Here is a 24035-nt window from a genome sequence, read left to right as displayed (position 1 = left end):
TAAGATTAATTGCTGAACTTCTTTAATAAAAATGTTAATTACAGGTGCCAGATACTATTTCACAGAAAAAACCTTCTCTTCATTTGTCCAGCTGCAAGTAAACTCCTACTTATCCTTTAAGACAGCTGAAAAAGCATCCTCTATGAAGGCAGCTGACCTAAGGCTTCATTTGGTGCCATTATCTTAACCTTCATAGCACCTTGTGCACATCTCTTTATAACACTTGCATTTTATTATACTGGATTTTTTTTATTCTCTTACTATTGATTAACATCCTATAAATTTTGAGTTTTCTAAACATGGGGATTATATTCCCAATATCTAATTAATTGGCATAAAATAGGGGTTAATACATGTGTGCTGAATGAATGTTTTTAAAAAACAGTGAACTCAGAAGGTAGGATGATGGGTTATTCTGAAGAGGGCTAAAACAGAAAGAAAGCATGTTTCAAGTATTAGAAGAACATGTTACACATTAACATTCGAGGAATTTAAGATGGAAGATGAGTAAGGCAAAAGGGAATAAGAGGTAAGTGGTTCTAGAAATATACTGAGTGAAAATACATTATCAGTCTTTGCAATGTGCCCTTGGGAATGCAGATCTATGAATTTCATTTTTATTTTCTAGCAAAAGTGTACATACCACTATCATTTTGTTTCATTAGCCAAAGGGGCGAAAAATGGAAACAAAAACTTCACATTACTCATTGGTTAAGCACACTGCACTAAGAGAGCTCTCTTCCCGACCCAGGGATTGAACCTGGTCCACCCACATTGCAGGCAGATTCTTTACTGGCTGAGCCACCAGGGAAACCCTGGAAGGAGGCAGAGTAAGATCAGATTTCTCCAACTCCAAATCTATGCCCTTTGCACTAAGCAACACAAATGTTCCTGACATAAGAAGATACCACCTGTGTAGCCTACACATTTATAAAATCTATATCTATAAAATAAATAAAACACCAAATTAAATGTTTAGATTACTATGTTAGGAAAGTTTACCTATCAATTAACTGGCTCATTGGAATACAGTAATGAATTTCATTTGTCTCTATCTTCCCTATGCGAGAAATGAAGATAGGACAAAAATACCTGGTGTATGTGCATGTATGTGCATATATATACACACATATATACATACACGGGAATAGTTAACAAAAACGCTAAAAAACATTTTTGGGTTACAGTGCCATGATGGAGTCCTGAAAAGCCTACATACCTCTAATTTTGTCAAAATTTAATTTTGTTGGGTCATATGTGGTTCTATTTTAGTTTGTTAAGGAACCTCCATATACTTTCCTCCATTGGTTGTACCAATTTACATTTCCACTAGCAGTGTAGGAGGGTTCCCTTTTCTTCACACCCTTTCCAGCTGATGGTGGCCATTCTGATTGGAGGGGAGCAACTTCCCTGGTGGCTCAGATGGTAAAGAATCTGCCTGCAATGTGGGAGACTCAGGTTCTATCCCTAAGTCAGAAAGATCCCCTGGAGTAAGAAATGGCAACCCACTCCAGTATTCTTGCCTGGAGAATTCCATGGACAGAGGAGCCTGGCGGGTTACAGTTATGGCGGGGTCACAAAGAGTTGAATATGACTGAGTGACTAACACTACTATGACTCTAATTGGGGTGAGGTGATATCTCATTGTAGTTTTGATTTCCATTTCTCTAATAATTAGCAATGTAGAGCATCTTTTCATGTGCCTCTTGGCCATCTCAGTGTCTTCTCTAGAGAAATGTGTATTTAGATCTTATGCCGTTTTTGATTGGGCTGTGTGTGTGTGTATTTTATATTGAGTTGCATGAGCTGTTTGTAGATTTTGGAGATTAACCCCTTGTCAGTGGCTTCATTGGTAAATATTTTCTCCAAATCTGTGGGTTGTCTTTTAGTTTTTTGTATAGTTTCCTCTGCTGTGCCAGAGCTTTTGAGATTAATTAGGTTCCATTTGTTTATTTTTGTTTTTATTTCTGTTACTTCAGTAGATGGATCAAAAGATATTGCTGTGATTGATTTACATTGAAGAGTAAATGCAATTTACATTGAAGAGTAAATGTAATTCTTCCTATGTTTTCCTATTAAGAGTTTTATAGTATCAGGTCTTACATTTAGATCTTTAATCTATTTTGAGTTTATTTTTGTGTATGGGATAAAAAGGTTGTAATTTCATTCTTTCACATGTAGTTGTCCAGTTTTCCCAGTCATTTATTGAAGACACTGTCTATACTGTCTGTTCTCCATTGTATAGTCTTGTCTACTTCATCATAGATTAATTGACCACAGGTGTGTGGGTTTATTTCTGGAACTTCTAGTTTGTTCCAGTGATCTGTATTTCTATTTTTGTGCCACTACCCTACTGTTTTGGTGACTGTAGCCTAGTAGTTTTAGTCTGAAGTCAGGAAGCCTGACTCCTCCAGCTCTGTTTCTCTTTCTCAAGATTGCTTTAGCTATTCAAGTTCTATTATGTCTCCATAAAAACTTAACATTTTTGTTCTAATTCTGTGAAAAATGTCATTGGTGATTTGATAGAGATTGCACTGAACTGTAGATTGCTTTGGGGAGCACAGTCATCTTGACAGTATTTATTTTTCCAATCCAAGAACATGTAGTATCTTTCCATCTTTGTCATTTTCAATTTCTTTCATTGGTGTCTTATATAGTTTTCAGAGTACAGGTCTTTTGCCTCCATATGTAGGTTTATTCCTAGATATTTTATTCTTTTTCATGAGATGGTAAATGGGATTTGTTCCTTAATTTCTCTTTCTCATCTTTCCTTGTTAGTGTATGAAAATGCTACATATTTGTGTGCATTAATTTTGTATCCTGCAACTTCACTGAATTCATTGAGATCTAGCAATTTTCTGGCAGCATCTAGGATTTTCTATGCATAAGATCATGTCATCTGCAAACAGTGACAGTTTTATTTCTATTTTGGTTTGGATTTCTTTTCTTTTTCTGCTCTGACAGTCATGGCTAGAATTTCCAAAACTATGGTAAATAATAGTGACAAGAGTGAGCACCCTTGTCTTGTTCCTGATCTTAAAGGAAATGCTTTGTTTTTCACCATTGAGAATGATGTCTGCTGTGGGTTTGTAGTATATGGCCTTTATTATGTCAGCACAGGTTCCCTCTAAGCCCACTTTCTGAATTTTTTAAAAATCATAAATGGGTGCTGAATTTTGTCAAAAGCTTTTTCTGCATCTATTGAGATGGTCATATAGTTTTGTTAATGTGGTATATCACACTGATTGATTTGCAGATACTGGAAAATCCTTGTGTCCCTGGGATAAACCCCACTTGATCACAGTATATGATCCTTTTAATGGGTTGTTGGATTTGGTTTGTTAGTATTTGGTGGAGGATTTCTGGACTTTGGGAGTTTTTAATCATAGCTTCAATATCAGTGCTTGTGATAGTCTATTCATATTTTCAGTTTCTTCCTGGTTCAGCCCTGGAAGTTTGCATCTTTCTAAGCATTTGTCCATTTCTTCTAGGTTGTCCATTTTATTGGCATATAATTGTTTGTAGTAGTCTCTAATGATCCTTTGTATTTCTGTGGTGTCTTTTGTAACTTCTCCCTTTTCATTCTTAATTTTATTGATTTGAGATTTCTCCTCTTTTTTGTGTGATGAGTCTGGCTAAAGGTTTATCAGTTTAAAAAAAAATATTTTTAAAGAACCAGCTTTTAGTTCTATAGATCTTTTCTGTCATTTTCTTCAACTCTTATTTCATTGATTTCTGTTCTGATCTTTATAATTTCTTTTCTTCTACTCACTTTGGGTTTTGTTTGTTCTTTTTTCTCTAGTTGCTTTAGGTGTAAGTTTAAGTTTTGAGATTTTTTTGAATCTCCTGAGGTAAGATCGTATTGCTATCGACTGTCCTCTTAAAACTGCTTTACAGCATCCCATAACTTTCAGATCATTATGCTTTCATTTTTATTTGTTTCTAAGTATTTGTTACTTCCTGTTGGATTTCTTCAGTGATCCATTTGTCTTTAGTAGCATATTGTTTGGCCTCCATATGTTTGTGGGTTTTTTTTACATTGTTTTTTCATTGTAGTTGATTTACAATCTCATAGTGTTATGGTCAGCAAATATGCTTGATATAATTTCCATTTTCTTAAATGTACTGAGGCCATTTTGTGGCCAGCATGTGCTCCATCCTGCAAAATGGTCCATGTGCAGTTAGGAAGAACGTGTATTCTGTTCCTTTTGGATTTATATTTATATACTTTTGAATAGTCTATAAATATCAACTGAGTTCATTTGGCCTAATGTGTCATTTAAGGCCCTGTGTTTCCTTACTGAGTTTCTTGTGAATGATCAGTTCATTGACAGTGGGGTGTTAATGTCCCCCAATATTACTGTGTTACTGTTGTTTTCTCTTTTTAAGGCTGTTAGTATATTTGCCTTATATATTGAGATGCTGCTATGTTAGGTGCATATATATTTAGAATTGTATCTTCTGCTTGGATTGATTACTTTATCTTTAGGTAATGTTCTTCTTTGTCTCTTGTAACAGTCTTTAAAGTTTGTCTGATATGAGTATTGCTACTCCAGCTTTCTTTTAATTTCCATTTGCATGAAATTCCTTTTTCTATCACCTCACTTTCAGTCTGTATGTGTCGCTAGATCTGAAGTTGGTCTCTTGTATATATATGCATATATATGGGTCTTATTTTTGTATCCATTCAGCTACTCAGTCTTTTGGTTGGGGCATTTAATCCATTTATGGTTAAGTTAATTATCTGAATTATCAATATGCATATTCTTATTGCCATTTTGTTAATTGTTTGGATCTGTTTTTGAAGGTCTTTTTTCTTACCTTCCTCTCTTGCTCTCTTCTGTGATTTGATGACTAACTTTACCGTTGTGTTTGGATTACTTTTTCTTTTCTGTGTGTGTGTATCTTTGTAGATTTTCAGTGTGCAGTTACCATGAAGTTTTGATACAACAGTCTGTATATAAAAAAGATTGTTCTAAGTCATTGATCTTTTAATTTCCAGTGTATTTCCAATAGCCTGCATTTGTACTCTCCTCTTATCACAGTTGCTGGTTTGGAGATTGTATTTGTGTGTGGAGTACTTCCCACCTTTACCATGTGTTAGCCTTAACCAGAGAGCTTTTCCATTCATAATTTTCTTGTTTCTAGTTATGACGTTTTCTTTTCACGTAGAGAAGTTCCTTTGCCATTTGTTGCAAAGCTGGTCTGACAGTACTGAATTCTTAGTTTTTGCTTCTCTGTAGGGCTATTGATTTCTCCATAAAATCTGAATGAGATCCTTGCTGGGTAGAGTATTCTTGGTTGTAGGTTCTTCCCTTTCATCACTTTAAAAATATTATACCACTCCCTTCCGGCCTGCAGATAACCTTATGGGAGTTCCTGGTACATTATTTGTTGATCTTCTCTTGTTACTTTTAGTATTTTTTCTTTGTCTTTAATTTCTGTCAGTTTGATTACTACATGTCTTGGTGTGTTTCTTCTTGGGTTTATTCTGCCTGGACTCCATGATTCCAGGGCTTTGGTGAATATTTCCTTTCCTTTGTTAGGGAAGTTTTCAGCTATTATCTCTTCAAATATTTTCTCAGGTCCTTTTTCTTCTTTCTTCTCCTTCTGGGATCCCTATAATGTGAATGTTGGTGCTTTTCATGTTGTCCCAGAGGTCTCTTACACCATTCTTTCATTCTTTTTTCTTTATTCTGTTCCACAGCCATGATTTCCACCATTCTGTCTTGCAGCTCACTTATCTGTTCTTCTGCCTTACTTATTCTGCTATTGATCCCTTTCAATGTATTTTGTATTTCAGTTATTGTATTTTTCATCTGTTTGTTTGCTCTTTAGGTCTTCTAGCTTTTTGTTAAACATTTCCTGTCTCTTCTTGATCTATGCCTCCATTCTTCTGAGATCTTGGGTTTTTACTATCATTATTCTGAATTCTTCTTCAGATAGATTGCTTGTCTTCACTTCACTCAGTTGTTCATCTGGGATTTAATCTTATTCCTGCATCTGGCACATAGTCCTCTGTCTCACACTGTCTGGCTTTCTGTGATTGTGGTTTCCATTCCTCAGGTTGCATGGTTATAGTTCTTCTCGCTTCTACTGTCTACCCCCAGGTGAATGAGGCTGTTTAAGAGGCTTACACTGGCTTCATGGTGGGAGGAACTGACTCCCAGCTACTGGTGGGTCGAGTTGGGTCTTGTCCCTCTGGTTGACAGGGCTGTGTTTTATGGGCAGCTATGTGCTCTGAAAGATTTTAAGTAGCCTGTCTGCTGATGGGTGGGATTAAGTTCCTGACCTGTTGATTGTTTGGTCTGAGATATCCCAGCACTGGAGTCTATTGGATGAAGTCAAATCTTGGAGAGGAAATGGTGACCTCCAGGAGGGTTCACACTAAAAAGTATTCTGCTAGTGTTTTTGTCCCTGTAGTAAGCCATAGCTGCCCCCTGCCTCCACAGGAGAGCCCCCCCCCACCCAATGCGAGCAGGTTAAGTCTACTTTGGCTCTTATGAGGCTACTGCTTTTTTCCCCTGGGTCCTGGTATGCATGAGACCTTATGTGTGCCCTCCAAGAGTGGAGTTTGTGTTTCTCCGAGTCCTACAGAATTCCCACGAACAAACTCCAGAGGCCTTCCAAGCCAGATTCTCTGGGGGCTCCTCATTTTGCCGCTAGACCCTCAGGTTAGGGAGCCTGAAGTGGGCTCAGACTTTCACTCCTGAGGGAGAACTTCTGTGTTATAATCATTTTCCAGTTTGTAGGTTGCTCACCTGGCAGGTATGGATTTATCATGATTGTACCCTGCCCACTGTCTCATTGTGGCTTCTTCTTTGCCTTTGGATGTACAGGATCTTTTTTTGGTAGGCTCCAGTGTTTATTGTTGGTGGATTTCAGCAGTTCGTTATGATTTTAGTACTTTTCTAAGAAGAGGTGAGTGCACATCCTTCTATTCTGCCATCTTGTCTCTGCCAATGGGATGTCATACAATTTCAATAGTATTTTTTATAATTCTCATGTTTCTTGTTCTCAATTTATTAATGAAAATTAGAGGGAAATCGTAGGCTTTACACCCAAATATAACTCAATGGGGATTCCAGCTCCACTTATTTAAATACTCTGAGCTTCAGGTTTCTCATCAGAAAATGGCATGCCACAGGGGTGTTGTATTATTACATAGGAAAAAGGAAACTACTGTATGGAAAATTCTGGGTTATCATCATTCTTAGGTTTCTTGGCCACTGATTTTATTTGGGGTCTAGAACATTGGTAATTCATTCTGGTTAATGACGTAAATCTCAGTTAAGTTGCTTAGTCTTATCCGACTGTGACCCCATGGACTGCAGCATGCCAGGCTTTGCTGTCCATCACCAACTCCTGGAACTTGCTCAAACTCATGTCCATTGAGTCAGTGATGCCATCCAACTATTTCCTCCTCTGTCATTCCCTTCTCCTCCTGCCCTCAATCTTTCCCAACATCAGGGTCTTTACCAGTGAGTCAGTAATTCACATCAGGTAGCCAAAGTACTGGAGTTTCAGCTTCAGCATCAGTCTTTCCAATGAATATTCAGGATTGATTTCCTTTAGGATTGACTGGTTGGATTTTCTTGCAGTGCAAGGGGCTCTCAAGAGTCTTCTCCAGGACCACAGTTCAAAAGCATCAATTCTTCAGTGCTCAGCCTTCTTCACAGTCCAACTCTCACATCCATACATGACTATTGGAAAAACCATAGCTTTGACTAGAAAGACCTTTTCTGGCAAAGTAATGTCTTTGCTTTTTAATATGCTGTCTAGGTTGGTCATAGCTTTTCCTCCAAGGAGAAAACATCTTTTAATTTCATGGCTGCAGTCACTATCTGCAGTAATTTTGGAGCGCCCCCCACCCCCGCAAAAGTCTCTCATTGTTTCCCCATCTATTTGCCATGAAGTGAAGGACCAGATGCCATGATTGTAGTTTTTTGAATGCTGAGTTTTAAGCCAAGTTTTTCACTCTCCTTTTTCACTTTCATCGAGAGGCTCTTTAGTTCTTATTCACTTTCTCCATAAGGGTGGTGTCATCTGCTTATCTGAGATTATTGATACATCTCCTGGCAATCTTGATTCCAGCTTGTGCTTCGTCCAGCTTGGCATTTTGCATGATGTACTCTGCATATAAGTTAAGTAAGCAGGGTGACAATATACAGCCTTGATATACTCCTTTCCCTATATGGAACCAGTCTGTTGTTCCATGTCCAGTTCTGTTTCTTCTTGACATGCCTACAGATTTCTCAGGAGGCAGGTAAGGTGGTCTGGTATTCCCATCTCTTGAAGAGTTTTCCACAGTTTGTTGTGATCTACACAGTCAAAGACTTCGGCACAGTCAAGAAAGCACAACTGGAACTGCTTTTTTAGAACTCTCTTGCTTTTTCAATGTTCCAAGTTTTGAGCATTACTTTGCCAGCATGTGAGATGACTGCAGTTGTGCAGTAGTTTGAACATTCTTTGGCATTTCCTTTCTTTGGGATTGGAATGAAAACTGACCTTTTCCAGTCCTGTGGTCATTGCTGAATTTTCCAAATTTGCTGGCTCTAGGTGAGTGATCACACCATTGTGGTTATCTGGGTCATGAAGATTTTTTTTAATATAGTTGTTCTGTGTATTCTTGCCACCTCTTCTTAATCTCTTCTGCTTCTGTTAGGTCCAAACCATTTCTATCCTTTATTGAGCCCATCTTTGCATGAAATGTTCCCTTGCTATCTCTAATTTTCTTGAAGAGATCTCTAGTCTTTCCCATTCTGTTGTTTTCCTCTATTTCTTTGCATTTATCACTGAGGAAGGCTTTCTTCTCTCTCCTTGCTATTCTTTGGAACTCTGCATTCAAATGGGTATATCTTTCCTTTTCTCCTTTGCCTTTAATTTCTCTTCTTTTCACAGCTATATGTAAGGCCTCCTCAGACAACCATTTTGCCTTTCTGCATTTTTCTTGGGGATGGTCTTGATCACTGTCTCCTGTACAATGTCACGAACTTCTGTCCATATTTCTTTAGGCACTCTATCAGATCTAATTGAATCTATTTGTCACTTCCACTGTATAATTGTAAGGGATTTGATTCAGGTCATACCTGAATGGTCGAGTGGTTTTTCCTACTTTCTTCAGTTTAAGTCTGAATTTTGCAATAAGGAATTCATGATCTGAGCACAGTCAGCTTCTGGTCTTGTTTTTGCTGACTGTATAGAGCTTCTCCATCTTTGGTTGCAAAGAATATAATCCATCTGATTTCGGTGTTGGCCATCTGGTAATGTCCATGTGTAGAGTCTTCTCTTGTGTTGTGGAAGAAGGTGTTTGCTATGACCAGTGTGTTCTCTTGGCAGAACTCTGTTAGCTTTTCCTCTGCTTCATTTTGTACTCCAAGGCCAAATTTGCCTGTAAATCTAGTCATAAGTCATTTTATAATGAATGCCTATTTTAAGAAAGCTATGTATTGTTTAAAATTTTATTCATTTTCTAATTGAAGGATAATTGCTTTACAGAATTTTGTTGTCTTCTGTCAAACGTCAAATGAATCAGTCATAGGTGTACATCTGTCCCCTCCCTCTTCTTATTTGGTTCCTATGAATAGCACCAAATATGCAATGAGTCTGCATAAAATATATAGGATTTTTCTTTTTGCTTACTATTTCTGATAGAACATTGCCCCTTTGAGGGCAATTCTTTGGAGTTTCCATGAGCATCACAGTTGTTTCTGATCACAGAAAATATTTAATTGTATCATGAAAAATATAGGAGAATTTTTACAAAACTACTCTAGTTTTTGGCTCTTAGGTTTTCCCTGAATTCTGTGTTGGCCACTTCATATTTTCTTATAGGCCTGATGAAATGATCCAGATTTAAAGTAGAAAACCCCACTATCAAAATTCTGTGGCACATTTCAAAAGCCTTAGGAATTCCTGCTGTATATCTAATGAAGTTCATATTTATAATTTTAACCATTGCTTTAGGGAAATTGGTCTTTATTCACCATGAGTGAGATGTATTTTTAGCACAACAAATAAGAAAGGTTTTGGAACAAATTGTGGAGATAATAGCTTCTTTGTTCATAAAAGAAATTTTCACTTTCACCTGGCAAATGATGTACTTGATTCCTCTGTCTCATAGCTGGTATTTCATTCCTATAAAAGCCTGGTGCTGCCTCGGGAGTTCTGGTAGCAAGTCCTAAAGGAAGGGAATAAAAAACTATTGGCATGGGGTAATTTTTTAGCCCAAATGAACCAAGAGTTTTTACCTTAGAGGTGACTTTCATAATAACTATTTGGAAGGCACAAAATTTAACTGCCTTTACCTGAGTATTTTGATACTATTCCAACAGAGGACACTTTGAAAGGAAGAAGCTTTCTTTCTTGAAGGATGTAATGGGGTTCTAGACATGTAGAATTACACAGAAATGGCATTAAAACTAGGCTCTAAGACCTAGTTTTAACCCAGGTTTGAGAACAGAACTGATTTTTTTTTTTGTTTTAGCATTTTGTGGCATTAGTTTCCATGCTAATTTTTAATAAAGATATCTTAAGGGATAAATATTATGCTATTGTATATTGTAGACAGTGAGAATCTTGAGGATGGATGGCTGCATAGGTAGCAGCAGTATTACAATCTAATGATAACCCTCCCCAAAAAATGTTAAACTGAGAAAATGATTTTTAAAGGCAAACCTTCAAGGAGAACAAATTAGAAAAATGCACACCTTGTGTGCAGACATAACCCTACAGTTGAGGGCTTGATTAATTTTCAACTCTTGGCCCAAAGGAAAAGGGACGGTTTTCTTAGGGGTTGCAGTCCTGTTCCAGATTTGGTGGAGCTAGTGCTGATGTTAGCTTCTGCTCACCTCTTTGGGAAGTATGTTTCTGCAGTACCCAAACTGCACAACCTTACCTGGTGAGTGAAATATGGTTACACAGCTTTAAGGAAAGATAATAATTTGTATAACTATTGCTTTAATGTTTATTTCTGCAGCGAGACTGTCAGATCCATTTGTCACGGGATATTTTAATTTTGTTCATTAGTTTATTCTCTGGATATCATAATATCACTCTAACTATAGGCACTTTGACTTACTTTTTGAATGTAACAGTTGGGTGAATGAATAATATGAAATGATTGTTATCTTGAAAGCTGAGAATATCAATGTTCTGATTGGTTCATTGGGATCCTTTCAGCTCCCAATCCATATGCTGTTCTCCCACATTATCCTAAAGGAAATATTTAATAGTCTGAAACTTCACCCTGTATTACTTTCAGTTTATTGGCATAAAAGGGAGTTTAAGATCCATGTAAGAAAGCAGAGTTATAACATGATTACTGGTCTCTGGCTTTCTTTATTTCTGATCTCTCTTACTCAGAGATATTTGTGTCAAGGTTTTAATGTTTTTTAGCAGACTTAAATAGGTGAGGGTTTGGGATCCCAAAACAGAAACCAAGAAGGGAAGCAACTACTGAACAAATAATGTAAAAAAAAAAAATTTAATAGAGTCAGGTTCTCCAGTGGTCCAGAGACCAGAAGCATTAGTACCACCCGGGAACTTGCTAGAAATGCAAACTATCAGGCCCCACTCTAGATTTATTGAATTCGAATCTCATACTCAGCAATCTATGTTTTAATAAAAATTCTTCATATGATTCTGATACAGGTTTTAAGCTTAAAATCCACTGCATTATGCGGAAAAAAAGAATATTGGCTCTTAAATGCTATATATACATAAAAAGGAAGATATACTGAGATATAAACATAATAATTATCATTACTAATCAGAGCTATGAAATTTCCCTAAGAGTATAAATCAAGGAGACTTGCTAGGAGGCATGACTGTTTTTATTAGTTTTTCAAAAGTTAGATTGTATTACAAATATTCTTAACCAGGTATATTGATTCTATCACTTGTAAGTTATCTAAACATTTTAACTGTTTATATTTTCATTCTTTTCTACCTCTAAAGATAATATACATCATGAATTTTATAAAGCTACTGTTAAAATTTTAAATGATATTTTTTTCATGGTTACATTTTAAGATCTGATTGGGCTAAGAATCTTCATTTGTTAACTATACCTTTCCTGATAATCTAGATTGAATGCAGCAATTTTTACAACAGCAAGAGATTGCAGAATGTGTTTTAATGTACATTTGTTGGCATAGTATGCTGGAAATAGTGTTGAACACATTCTCCTTTGTGAGATTAAAAAGATCCATTAATATAACACAATTATTTTTCCTTTTTCATGACAAATGGAATAAGCAAATATTCATTATTTCCAGCAATTTTGATATTTGGCAAAACTAATACAATTATGTAAAGTTTAAAAAATAAAATTAAATTAAAAAAAATTAAAAAAAAATAAAAATTAAAATTAAAAAAAAAAATCTGTTAGTATTTTCCCCAGAAAGATAAACTTCACATATTTTAAGAAATATATACAGTGATTAGAAAGCTAATGTAAGAAAAAATATCATTCCTCAATCATGATTATTTATAGTTTAAAATGGCTAGTAAAGAAGAATGAAAGTGAAAGTGAAGTTGCTCAGTCGTGCCCGACTCTTTGCGACCCCATGGATAGTAGCCTGCACCAAGCTCCTCTGTCCATGGGATTTTCAAGGCAAGAGTACTAGAGTGGGTTGCCATTTCCTTCTCCAGGGAACCTTCCCAACCCAGGGATCGAACCCAGGTCTCTCACATTATAGACAGACGCTTTACTGTCTGAGCCACCAGGGAAGTCCAAAGAAGAATGGGACCTGCCAGTAAACCATTCTCAAATAAGGCACTGAAGTGGTAATGAATCTTAGTCAAGCATTTCTGTTCCAAAAAAACATAATACAAAAGTAGTCAAAATCTTCCTGTTTTGAAGCAATCTATTTGATTGCATGCAAAGTCCTTTGAGTGCTTTGCCAAAAAAAAAAAAAAGTGATGGTGTTTCCAGATCTGCTTTAACATTAATGAAAGAAGAAACATCCAAGGCAGAGGACTAAAAGCAGAATGTCTATTAAAAACCTGTAGCTATCCTCATAATTAACTATGAAATCTTGAAAGACATATACCTGAGACTGGAAAAAAGAAAAGATATCTGCTAACATCACATCTATTCAACATTGTTTTGGAGGTTCTAGCTGATTTCTTCCTTTAGAAAGAAGAAATAGAATTGTCCTTTTAACAGAGTCAGTTCAGTCGCTCAGTCGTGTCTGACTCTTTGACCCCGTGGAGGATAATTAGATACATAAATAATCTAAAAGAACTGACAAATTACTGAAGTTAAATAAGTTTATCAAATTTTCTGGATATAATATCAATACACAAAATTAATTACTTTTATATTAAAGCCACAAGGCATAAAAAAAGATATTAAAAAATTCACAACAAAAAATCAAATACTGAGTAATAAAGGTAATGAAAGATGTGTAAGACCTCTACAAAGAAAAATAAAAATATTACTGAAAGAAGAAATAAATGAAGATACCAAATGGAAAATTCATTGTTGAATATCAGCTCTGACGAACTGATCTACAGATACAATGAAACTGTAGTCACTATCCAAGCGTGTCGATTTGTGTGCAAACTGATAATTTTTTTCTAAAAGTTATATGAAAACACAAAAGACCTAAAATAACTATAGCATTCTTGAATAAGAACCACAAAAACAAAATTGAAGGACCTATGCTATCAGCAATACTGCAAAGCTACAGCAGTTAAAATAATATGGAGTAGGATAAATGATAGATAAACATGCAAATGAAATAGAACATAAAGTCTAGAAACATAGATACACAGTAGAGTACACTAATTTGTGACAAAAGTACCATTTTAGTGCCTAGAGGAAATGATAGTTTTTTCATAAATAGTCCTTATCAACTGGATACCTAAATGAAAGTAATAAACCTTGACTCTTTCCTCACATTAGACACAGAAATACATTTCAAGTGGAACTTGAACTTAAAATTGAAGGTAAAACAATGAGGCTCCTAGAAAACAGGGAAATAGTTTTATGACCTTAGGGTAGACAAAGATGTTTGTAAAAACAAAACACATAAAGCATTAACAATAAAAATATATTGATACATTGAGCAATATTAGCATTAAAATATTTTGTTCATCAAAAGACCACCTTTAAGAGAGTAAAAGGTGAGGCACAGAATGGGGGAAGACAGTTTACTCTATATACACCCAACAAAAGTACTTCGTTGTACTTATCTATACACATACGCAGAATTTCTTACCAAAAGAAAAACTTGGCAACATAATAACAATGAGTAGAAGACTTGAATATCTCATAAAAGATGATATTAAAAGTAGTCAATTAACATAAAAGAAGTTTATCAAAATCATTAGACATCAGGGACATGCATTGCAATTTGATTCCACAGTGAGATAGTCCTATATATACCTCAGAATGACCGAAGTTGGAAAAATAAAAACATTGGCGAGTATGTGGAACAAATAGAACTTTTATATGCTATTAATGGAAGTAAAATTGGTGTAACCACTTTAGAAAATTCAGTAGTATCTACTGAAGTTTAACATATGCATACCCTGTAACCCCAAAACTCCACTCCCAGAGACATGTAACACAGAGATAAGTTATATTTGTACTAAAAATTGTACAAGATTGGTCATAACAGCTTTACTTATAATACCTCCCAACTGAAAACCACCTAAATATTCAGCAATAATAAACTGCATAGAGATATATTTGTATAATGGAGTATTACACATCAATAAATATCAGCAACATAGATGAATATTATATATCTTGAAAAAAATAAGCAAAAAATAAATTGTAAATATTGAATGATTTCATCTGATAGTCCAAAACCCAGAAAACTAATTTATGATGATAAAAGTCAGAATAGTAGGTACCTTTGTCGGTGTTAGTGGCTGAGAGGGGCAAAAGAGTGGTATATAGTAACATTCCATATCTTTTGATATGGGTACGTTTATATGGAGTATTCATTTGTAAAAACTAGTCTACCTGAACTCTTAAGAATTATGCACTTTGAGGTTTATATATTATACCTCAGTTAAAAAAAAGTTTATCCCAAAAGAGGTAAGGCCAAGAAATACAAAAAGAAATTACAAATAAAAGCTAGAGTTGTGGTATTAATAGCAAAAAGGTGATATCAGGTGGACACAATATAATATGAACAATGGTGATTAACATAAAGGATGCATATATCTTTGAATATTTCCAAATGAATATAAAGAATAAAAAACAAGATACAAGAACAAATAGAAATACATTATTAATACAATATTTTAATTTGCCTTTTTCCCATCTTTGACAAATCAAGTAATCAAAATGTAGGTAAGGACATGAACGACATAATAAGGTAATACTTTCAGCTGCCTAATGCCACACACTTACATTAAATAACTGTTGGGTCAAAGAAATAAAAACAAATTGTTTACTATATATAAAATACTCAACGCAATCTTAATATATCAAAAGGTATTATATGTTTAATGCAGAGTTCAAAGAGAAATTTAGCCCTGTTATATCAATATGTAAGAAATAATAAATATAAATGAAGTAAGCATCTACCACAAAAAGGTGACAGGGAAAAATGAAGGAAAACAGAGGAGGGTACTAATAATGATAAAAGCAGAAATCAGTAAGGTAGAAAAACAAAAAGTAGTAAAACCATTGTTTCTGTTTAAATAAACAGAAGATAGATCAGCTACTTGGTAGCCTAATTAAAGAAAGGCTCTCAATCTTTGCATAAGTTCATCGTACATTTCAGAGAAAGTATAAATATGCAAATAAGTAATGATGGGTAAATGATTGACAGGGGAATTCTAAAATGTTAAAAAAAAAAGTAGATAATGTATAGTATTTAAATTGCTGGGCATAAAGAAAGAAGTTCTTAAAGGAAAAGATCAATGTCTGATTATTAAAAAAAAAAAAAAAAAAAACTACAGTAAAACATACCATAAGCCAAGTTAAAAGTTAAATTGAAAAATATTTGGGTCTCATGTCACAGAGAAAATTTTAACTTATGAAGAAGACTAATTATTATGAAAAGAATAAACAACCCTATAGAAAATGAGCAAAGTATATGAATAGATAATTTACAAAATATTTAAAGAGCTCTTAAATATATGAAAAGGTATTCAATATCACTTACAATATGTGAGAGGTAAATTGAAACTGCATTGACATATCTCTTTTACTAAACAGACTTGCAAAAATTTAAAAATTTGATAACAAGTATTTTCATGTTATTGCTGGAAGGAATGAAAAGTTACAAACCCCAAAGAGAGCAACTGGAGATTAAACGAGTATATGCTCTTTGACCCAGCAAGTTCAATTTTAGGAATTCATCCACTTGGTATACCTGTACAACATTTAGTTACTGCAGCAGTTTGACACAGCAACAGACTGGTACTGAACTAAGGATACTTTAACTGGTGAAGTGATTAAATGAATTATAGTACACACATGTTACTCAATATCATATAATGTAAATAAGAATAAGAAAATAATGAAATGGAAAGCAAGATACACTGTAAAGTGAAACAAGCAAAGTATGGTGAAATGCATACGATACACTGTTTTTGTATAAGACAGAAAGCAAAAGCCTACTTCTTTTTGTTTACAAACACAAACTGTCTAGAAGGATAAACAAACTAATAATAATGTTTATTTTTTCAAGAGGATGGAAACAATGCATGGAGAAAGATGAAAGGGACAGTTTTTTATTCCATTTTTGATGTTGTAACCTAATACATGTGTTACTTTCAAATTCAGATTATGGATGAGAATTTTAAGTGAGGTTAAATTATCTAAATTCGATACAGGATGTTGAATTATACTTTAATTGAAGATTTGTGATGCAGGAATATATCAGAGTAATATTTTAAGAAGATTAATTTTGTACCATGATATGCAAAATGAATTCTAAGAGGGAGACATGGAAAACAGAGACACTTATTAGAATATCTTTGTGATATCATAGGTATAATAAATACCTAGATTAGGATGGTACCAATGGAAAGAAAGGGTAAATGTATGAGGCTATGCTTAAAATGAAAGCAGTACAATAAGGATTAAATGGCTATGATTAAAACAGAAATTTACACAGGACACAACTAGATTCTACTCAATCTACATTCCTAAAGAATAAACAACTAGCAACTCTTAAGGGAGCAAATTGAAGAAATGTCACAATTCCAGCTGAATTTCTAAAGGTGAAAATTCACTGCTTTATAGATTACTGTTTACAAAGTTGCATGAACTTTAAAATAATTTTTTAAATAAAAATGAATTATAATATTTGGGTACCCTATGAAAACAGACCTACAGTTCAATGTCAAAGATATACCTAACTTTTTGGTGCTTAAGGATTTATATAATACTAAAATCAGGTAAATATAAATTTTTTTAAAAAACAAATCATAATGATTACCACCACCAATTTCTACCTGTTTAAATTTTTTTCACATACTTTAAAAACTTACTCCTTAATTTTGCAAATGTTGCAAAAACTTACTCCTAATAACCTTTATACTCATGTTTTTAATATAATGGGCTCACACTTTGTTTTACTCCCAACATATATTATAATTTTTTTTGCCAACAAGTACATATGTTTCAAAATTATGATCCAGAGGGCTGGTTTCTTATGTTCCTCTGCCTATAGTGTGTATTTCCCACTAATTAAGCTCCAGCTGTAAGACAATTTCTACATAATATAATCAATTTTTACTTAACATTACTAATATATCTATAGAATAACCTTCCTTTAAAATGTCTTTAAAAGTATTGCACTCATACCTTTGATCTTAATTTTTTGGGAAGCCATAAATATTTTAAGACATTTATATTTTATTTTAGAATCAAATTTGCTTATGGTTGAATTTCAGAAATGAAATTATACCTAATTGCCAAAATTATGAATTTCCCAAGAATTATGAAGATAAGGCAGTGGATTACTACAATGAGTTACCAGAAGCCTGAAAATTACCACTCATGTTTACCTGAAGTAGGAGACTTGCAGCGCTCAAGTTCCTGGGGAACTGGACTGTCATTCAACTCAGTTAAGCCTGAAAATGAAATGAAAAAACATGAGGAATTTTCTAATGTTTCATGGATAATTATTACTTCCTATAAGTTTTAAAATAAAGCTTTGTTTTTCCCCTGTGAGAACTTTTCTATGCTCATATTATGACAATTATTTTGAAAAATTTTAACAATGATACAAGAGAAGCAATAACTGACATATTTAGGGTAATTGAATATAATGGTAGAAAAATACAAGATCCCTTTTCTTATTTTTTATATCAAATAATATTTTAGTAAATGAGCTAGTTTCATCTGAAAATAGACCAAGAATAACATGAATTAGAACTTCTTTTAAAAAAAGATCTAATGAAATCTCCCATTTCCAAGGGAAATGGTACTGGCTTTTTAAAAGACCTTTAAGGAGATGTTACAAATTTGAAATATTATACTTATTTATAAAAGTTAAGTAAATACTAAGTGATGTGTTCAATGGTATCAAATTTCTTCTTATAATAAGCACTCTATTTTCCTCATTTCTAATATTCCTTTATTCTAATGTCACTTTCCTGAAAAACACAAGGACAGGCACAATGGATTAACAAACATTTTGTAATTCCCACTATCTGCCAGTCTACATTCCTATGGCATTTATAAAATATCCTTATTATTTTCCTATCCTAGTTGGAGAGTTTCACTTTTTTTTCTTTGTAAATAGAGTTTCTACTTTAATGTAAATCCCCATACCTAGGGGTACTTAAAAGCTATTGTCAATACCGAAATGATCTTTATTCATATTCCTTTCCTACCATCCTCTTCTTTATGTAATTTATACCAATAAACTTGCTGTAGATTAAAAAGTTCATAGCATTTTAGAAATGTCCACTGTGACACTTAAGCCCAGCCATTATGTTTATAAAAAAGAAATTGTAAGTTTGGCAAATTTATTTACTTAAGGTTACAGAAATGAGTAGTGCCAACTTCAACAGAATTCTTTATATATTTTGCTTAAGAGTCTTTCATCAGAAGTAATTGTGAGTATTTTCTTCCATTTGTGACTTATCATTCCATTTTCTTTAAGGCAATAAAATGTCTTTTGATGAGCACAAGATTAATTTACCTTAAGGACAATTTGTTTTTTTATTTTGAATTTTTTTGTTTCCTGTATAAGTAATCATTGCCTATCCCATGGTAATGAAGATATTATTCTTTGTTTTCTCAAGAAACTTTCATTTTCAGGACTACAATTCTTCTCAAGTTAATTCTGACTATGGTATGAGATACGGAGTAAGGTCCATTTTTCCCCCTATTTGCCCAGTTGTTTCATCATTATTTGTTAAAAAGATTTTCCTTTCCTAATTGATTTGTATTAGCGCCTTAGTCAAAAATAAATTGACCACGTATGCATGGGTCAATTTCTTGATTCTCTCTTCTACAATCATTGGTCTATTTGTCTTTTTTTTTTTTTTTTTGACTACCACAATATCTAATTAATGTAGGTTTACAGTACATCTTGTAATCAGGAAGTGAAATCTTCCAACTCTGTTCTTTTCAAAATGTTTTAGTTATTCTAGATTCTTTGAATTTCTAACATACATTTTTAGAATTTGCCAATTTGTATAAAAAGATATGTTGTGTTGTTGTGCTTAGTCACTCAGTCGAGTCCAACTCTTGCAACCTCACAGACTGTAGCCTGCCAGGCTCCTCTGAACAAGGGATTCTCCAGGCAAGAATACTGGAGTGGGTTGCCATTTCCTTCTCCAGGGTATCTTCCCAACACAGGAATTGAACCTGGGTTTCCTGCATTGCAGGCAGACTCTTTACCAACTGAGTATGCTAGATTATTCGTGAATTCTGATAAATTTATAGATAAATTTGGTAGAATAAGCATCTTAAAAATATTGAGTTTTCCAGCCCATAAACATGGTACCTCCATCCAAATAATGTTTAAACATTTCCTTTCTGTAGATTTGAGTACAGAGGTCTTACACATGGCATTTTTCAAGTCTTCTATTTAGTTTTTGACCTTCTGCCTAGTTCTTGTATTATATTTAAAAGTAGAGTATTTTGATCATTTTGATATTTGGCAAAACTAATACAATTTTGTAAAGTTAACACATGTATACCTGTGGTGGATTCATTTTGATATTTGGCAAAACTAATACAATTATGTAAAGTTTAAAAATAAAATTAAATTAAAAAAAATTAAAAAAAAATAAAAATAAAATTAAATTAAAAAAAGAAAAAGAAAATAAAAAAATAAAAAAATTTTGTAAATTGTATTTTAAAAGAAAAAAAAATAAAAGTAGAGTATTAAAATATCCAGTAATTGCTGAATTGTCTGTTTCTCCCTTTGAGTCTGTCAGATATTGCTTCAAATACTTTGTAACTGTTGTTAGGTATCTGAAGTGAAGTGAAGTGAAAGTCGTTCAGTTGTGTCTGACTCTGTGACCCCATGGACTGTATAGTTCATGGAATTCTCCAGGCCAGAATACTGGAGTGGGTAGCCTTTCCCTTCTTCAGGGGATCTTCCCAACCCAGGGAATGAACGCAGGTCTCCTGCATTGCAGGCAAATTCTTTACCAGCTGAGCCACAAGGGAAGCCCATGAATACTGGAGTGGGTAGCCCAACCCAGGAATAGAACTGGCCTCTCCTGCATTGCAGGTGGATTGTTTACCAACTGAGCTGTTAGGGAAGCTAGTTGTTAGGTTTGTTACATCTTCTTGATATACTGACCATTTTTATCACTTTAAATGTACCTCTTTAATAAAAATTTTTTATTCAAAATCTTTTTGTCTGATATTAGTATAGCTATTCCAGTTGTTGTTGTTTTTTTTTAATGTTTGCTGTTTGTGTGATATTTTTCTATCCTTTTACTTTTCCCATTTGTATCTTTTGGTGTCACCTTCAGACAGCATGGAATTGGATCTTGATTTATTTAAAAATTCAGCTCAACAATCTTTTGATTTTTTTTTTTATTATTATCTATCCACATTAAATGTTATTTTAGTGATACAGGGTTACATGTGTCATTTTAGGTTTCCTGCATAACTCATGTATTTCTATTCTTCTAATTCTTCCTTATTGATGTGTTGTACTTAAGTAAATATTTAAATACTTAAGTGATATTTAGATAGTAAAGTGATAAATTTTACCCTATATTTTTGGAGCTCTTAGTGGTTATTCTGAGACTTAACATATACATCTTGTAAGCATCTACTTCTGATGTATACTAAATTCCAGTAGATATAGAAACGTTATTCTTGTAGCACCATTTCTTCTTCCTCTGTTATATGCTATTACTGGTATACATATTATATCCATATGTATTACAAACCCCAACAACATATTGCTATAATTATTGCTTTATATAATTTTATTTTTTATAAAAGTCAAGAGAAGAGAACAAACATATATTTATAAGTTTATATATTAACCTTCTGATTTACCATTCTGGCTTCATTTGTTCTGGTAGAGCCATCATCTACTTACTCAGATATCAATACAACTTTTATCCCACCACCTTCTTTGTGTTATTGGAAAACATATTACATTTCTATATATTATTGGCCTACCAATAGAATTTTATACATATAGTTTCAGAAATTGCTTTTTAAATCAGTTAAGAGAAGAAATACACATTTATTAGTTTATAACTACCATAACAGTGTTGTTTCTTTGTCTAGATTCAAATTACCATTTGCGTCACTTTCTTTCAGCCTGAAGATCTCCCTCAGTAATTCTTTGAGGATGGCTTTGCTAGAAGAAAAGTGGCTCAGAGGTTAAGGTGTCTGCTTGGAATGCGGGAGATCTGGGTTTGATCCCTGGGTCGGGAAGATCCCCTCGAGAAGGAAATGGCAACCCACTCCAGTACTCTTGCCTGGAGAATCCCATGGAGGGAGGAGCCTGGTAGACTACAGCCCCCATCCATGGGGTTGCAAAGAGTCAGACATGACTGAGCGACTTCACTTTCTTTGCTAGAAGAAAATTCTGTTTTTGTTTATCTGGGAATACCTTTTTTTTTTTTTTAATAATAATAAAATAAGCAATAATCTTGTAAAGCAGCCAAAATACAAATAATATAGCTAATAGCATTAGTGTAATTATAAGTAAATATTTCGGCCATAAGCCTTTCTGGGAATATCTTTATTTAACCTACATTTTTGAATGTGGTTTTGCTGGTGATAAGAATCTTTATATTTTTCTTTTCCTTTTAGCACTTTGAAAATGTCACCCTAAAGTCTTCTGGCTTCCCGTGTCTGTCCTATTTTTTGAGTCATACGTAATAAGTCATTTTTCTGTTACTTTTAACATTTTCTAGTTTTCCAGCATTTTTACTATGATGTGCATCAGTGTGGTATCTTTGCTTTTATTCTACCTGGACTTCTTCAAATTCTGGAAGTTTTCATGTTCTTTTTCTCTCTTTCTTTATTCTACTACTTTATTATGGACATATTGGTGCATTTAAGTGTCCCATACTTCTCTAAAGTTTGTTAATTTTCTGCATTTTTCTCTGTTCTTAAGAATGTGTAATTTCTATCAACCTACCTTCCAATTTGCTGATTCTTATTTCTGCTAGTTCAATCTACTATTGAGTTCCTCTACTGAATTTTTCTCTTCATTTATTATACTTTGCAACACTAGAATTTCCATTTGGTTCTTTTTCTAGAACCCTATCACCTATTTCATCTCCTCTTGCTCACTCCTCTGACAACCACCAATATGTTCTCTGTATATATCAGCTTATTTTTTTTGCAGTTTTTGTTTGTTTTTAGGTTCCATATATATGTAATATACAGTATTTGTCTTTCTCTGTTTGACATAATTCACTTAGCATATTGGCCTCAAGAGCCACTCATGTTTTCACAAAGGCAAGATTTCTTTTTTTATGGCTGAATTAATATTCCATTGCATATTGTCTTTATCCATTCATCATCGATGATCACTTAAGTTGTTTCTGTATCTTAGCTATTTTAAATAATGCTGCAATAAGCATGAGGGTGCATGTATCTTTTTCAGTGTTTTCATTTTCTTTGGATACATACTCAGAAGTGGAATTGCTAGATCATATAGTAGTTCCATTTCTAATTTTTTGATAAACTACCATACTATTTATCACAGTGCTTGAACCAATTTTTTTCCCACCGACAGTGCAAAAGTTCCCTTTTATCCATGTCCTTGTCAACATTCGTTATTTCCTGTATTTTTTATAATAGCCACTCTAAGAGGTCCGAGGTAATTCCTCATTGTAATTTTAATTTGCATTTCCCTGATGATGCACCTTTTCTTTTTTAAAATTTATTGAAGTATACTTCAATTTTAAATTTTGTGTGTTAGTTTCACAGCGAAGTGATTAGTTACATAGCAAAATGATTTGTTTGTACATCCATATTAATTCTTTTTTCAGATTCTTTTCTCATACAGGTTATCACAGAATATTTAGTAGAGTTGCCTGTGCTATACAGTAGATCCTTCTACATTATCTATTTTGTATATTGTAGTATGTGTATGCTAATTTCAAGGTCCTAATTTATCTCACCCACTCCCATACACATTCATTTCCCCTTTGGTAACCATAAATTTGTTTTTAATAAGTCTGTTTCTGATTTGTAAATAAGTTCATTTATATAACATTATTGATTCCACATATGAGTAATATACGTTATTTATCTTTATCTGACTTACTTCACTTAGTATGATAATCTCTAGGTCCATCCATGTTGCTGCAATGACATTATTTCGTTCTTTATGGTTAAGGGCTTGCCTTATGGCTCAGCTGGTAAAGAATCCACCTGCAATGCCGGAGACCTGAGTTGGATTCCTGGGTTGGGAAGATCTCCTGGAGAAGGGAAAGGCTACCCACTCCAGTATTCTGGCCTGGAGAATTCCATGTATAGTCCATGGGGTTGCAAACAGTTAGACACGACTGAGCGACTTTCACTTCACTTTATGACTGAGTAACATTCCATTGTATATATGTACCACATCTTCTTTATGTATTTATCTGTCGATGGACACTTACATTGC

General features: G+C 33.8%; 1 protein-coding gene across 15 annotated transcripts in view; it reads right to left on the bottom strand.

Annotated features, from left to right (window-relative positions):
• Positions 1-24035, bottom strand: part of STXBP5L (syntaxin binding protein 5L) — a 466532-nt gene that overhangs the window by 78947 nt on the left and 363550 nt on the right. For 11 of the 15 annotated variants that reach the window (XM_055568317.1, XM_055568318.1, XM_055568320.1 and 8 more), the window contains 2 exons: positions 17986-18051; positions 10088-10180 (listed from right to left, as the gene is read on the bottom strand). In XM_055568317.1, coding sequence (XP_055424292.1) covers positions 10088-10180; positions 17986-18051 — 159 coding nt within the window. The remainder of the gene's footprint in view (positions 1-10087; positions 10181-17985; positions 18052-24035) is intronic. The other 4 variants (XM_055568321.1, XM_055568329.1, XM_055568330.1 and 1 more) reach the window with 1 other exon arrangement.

Source organism: Bubalus kerabau, chromosome 2 (genome assembly GCF_029407905.1).
Source record: "Bubalus kerabau isolate K-KA32 ecotype Philippines breed swamp buffalo chromosome 2, PCC_UOA_SB_1v2, whole genome shotgun sequence".
Lineage (NCBI taxonomy): Eukaryota > Metazoa > Chordata > Mammalia > Artiodactyla > Bovidae > Bubalus > Bubalus kerabau.
This window is presented reverse-complemented; position numbering and strand designations above follow the sequence as displayed.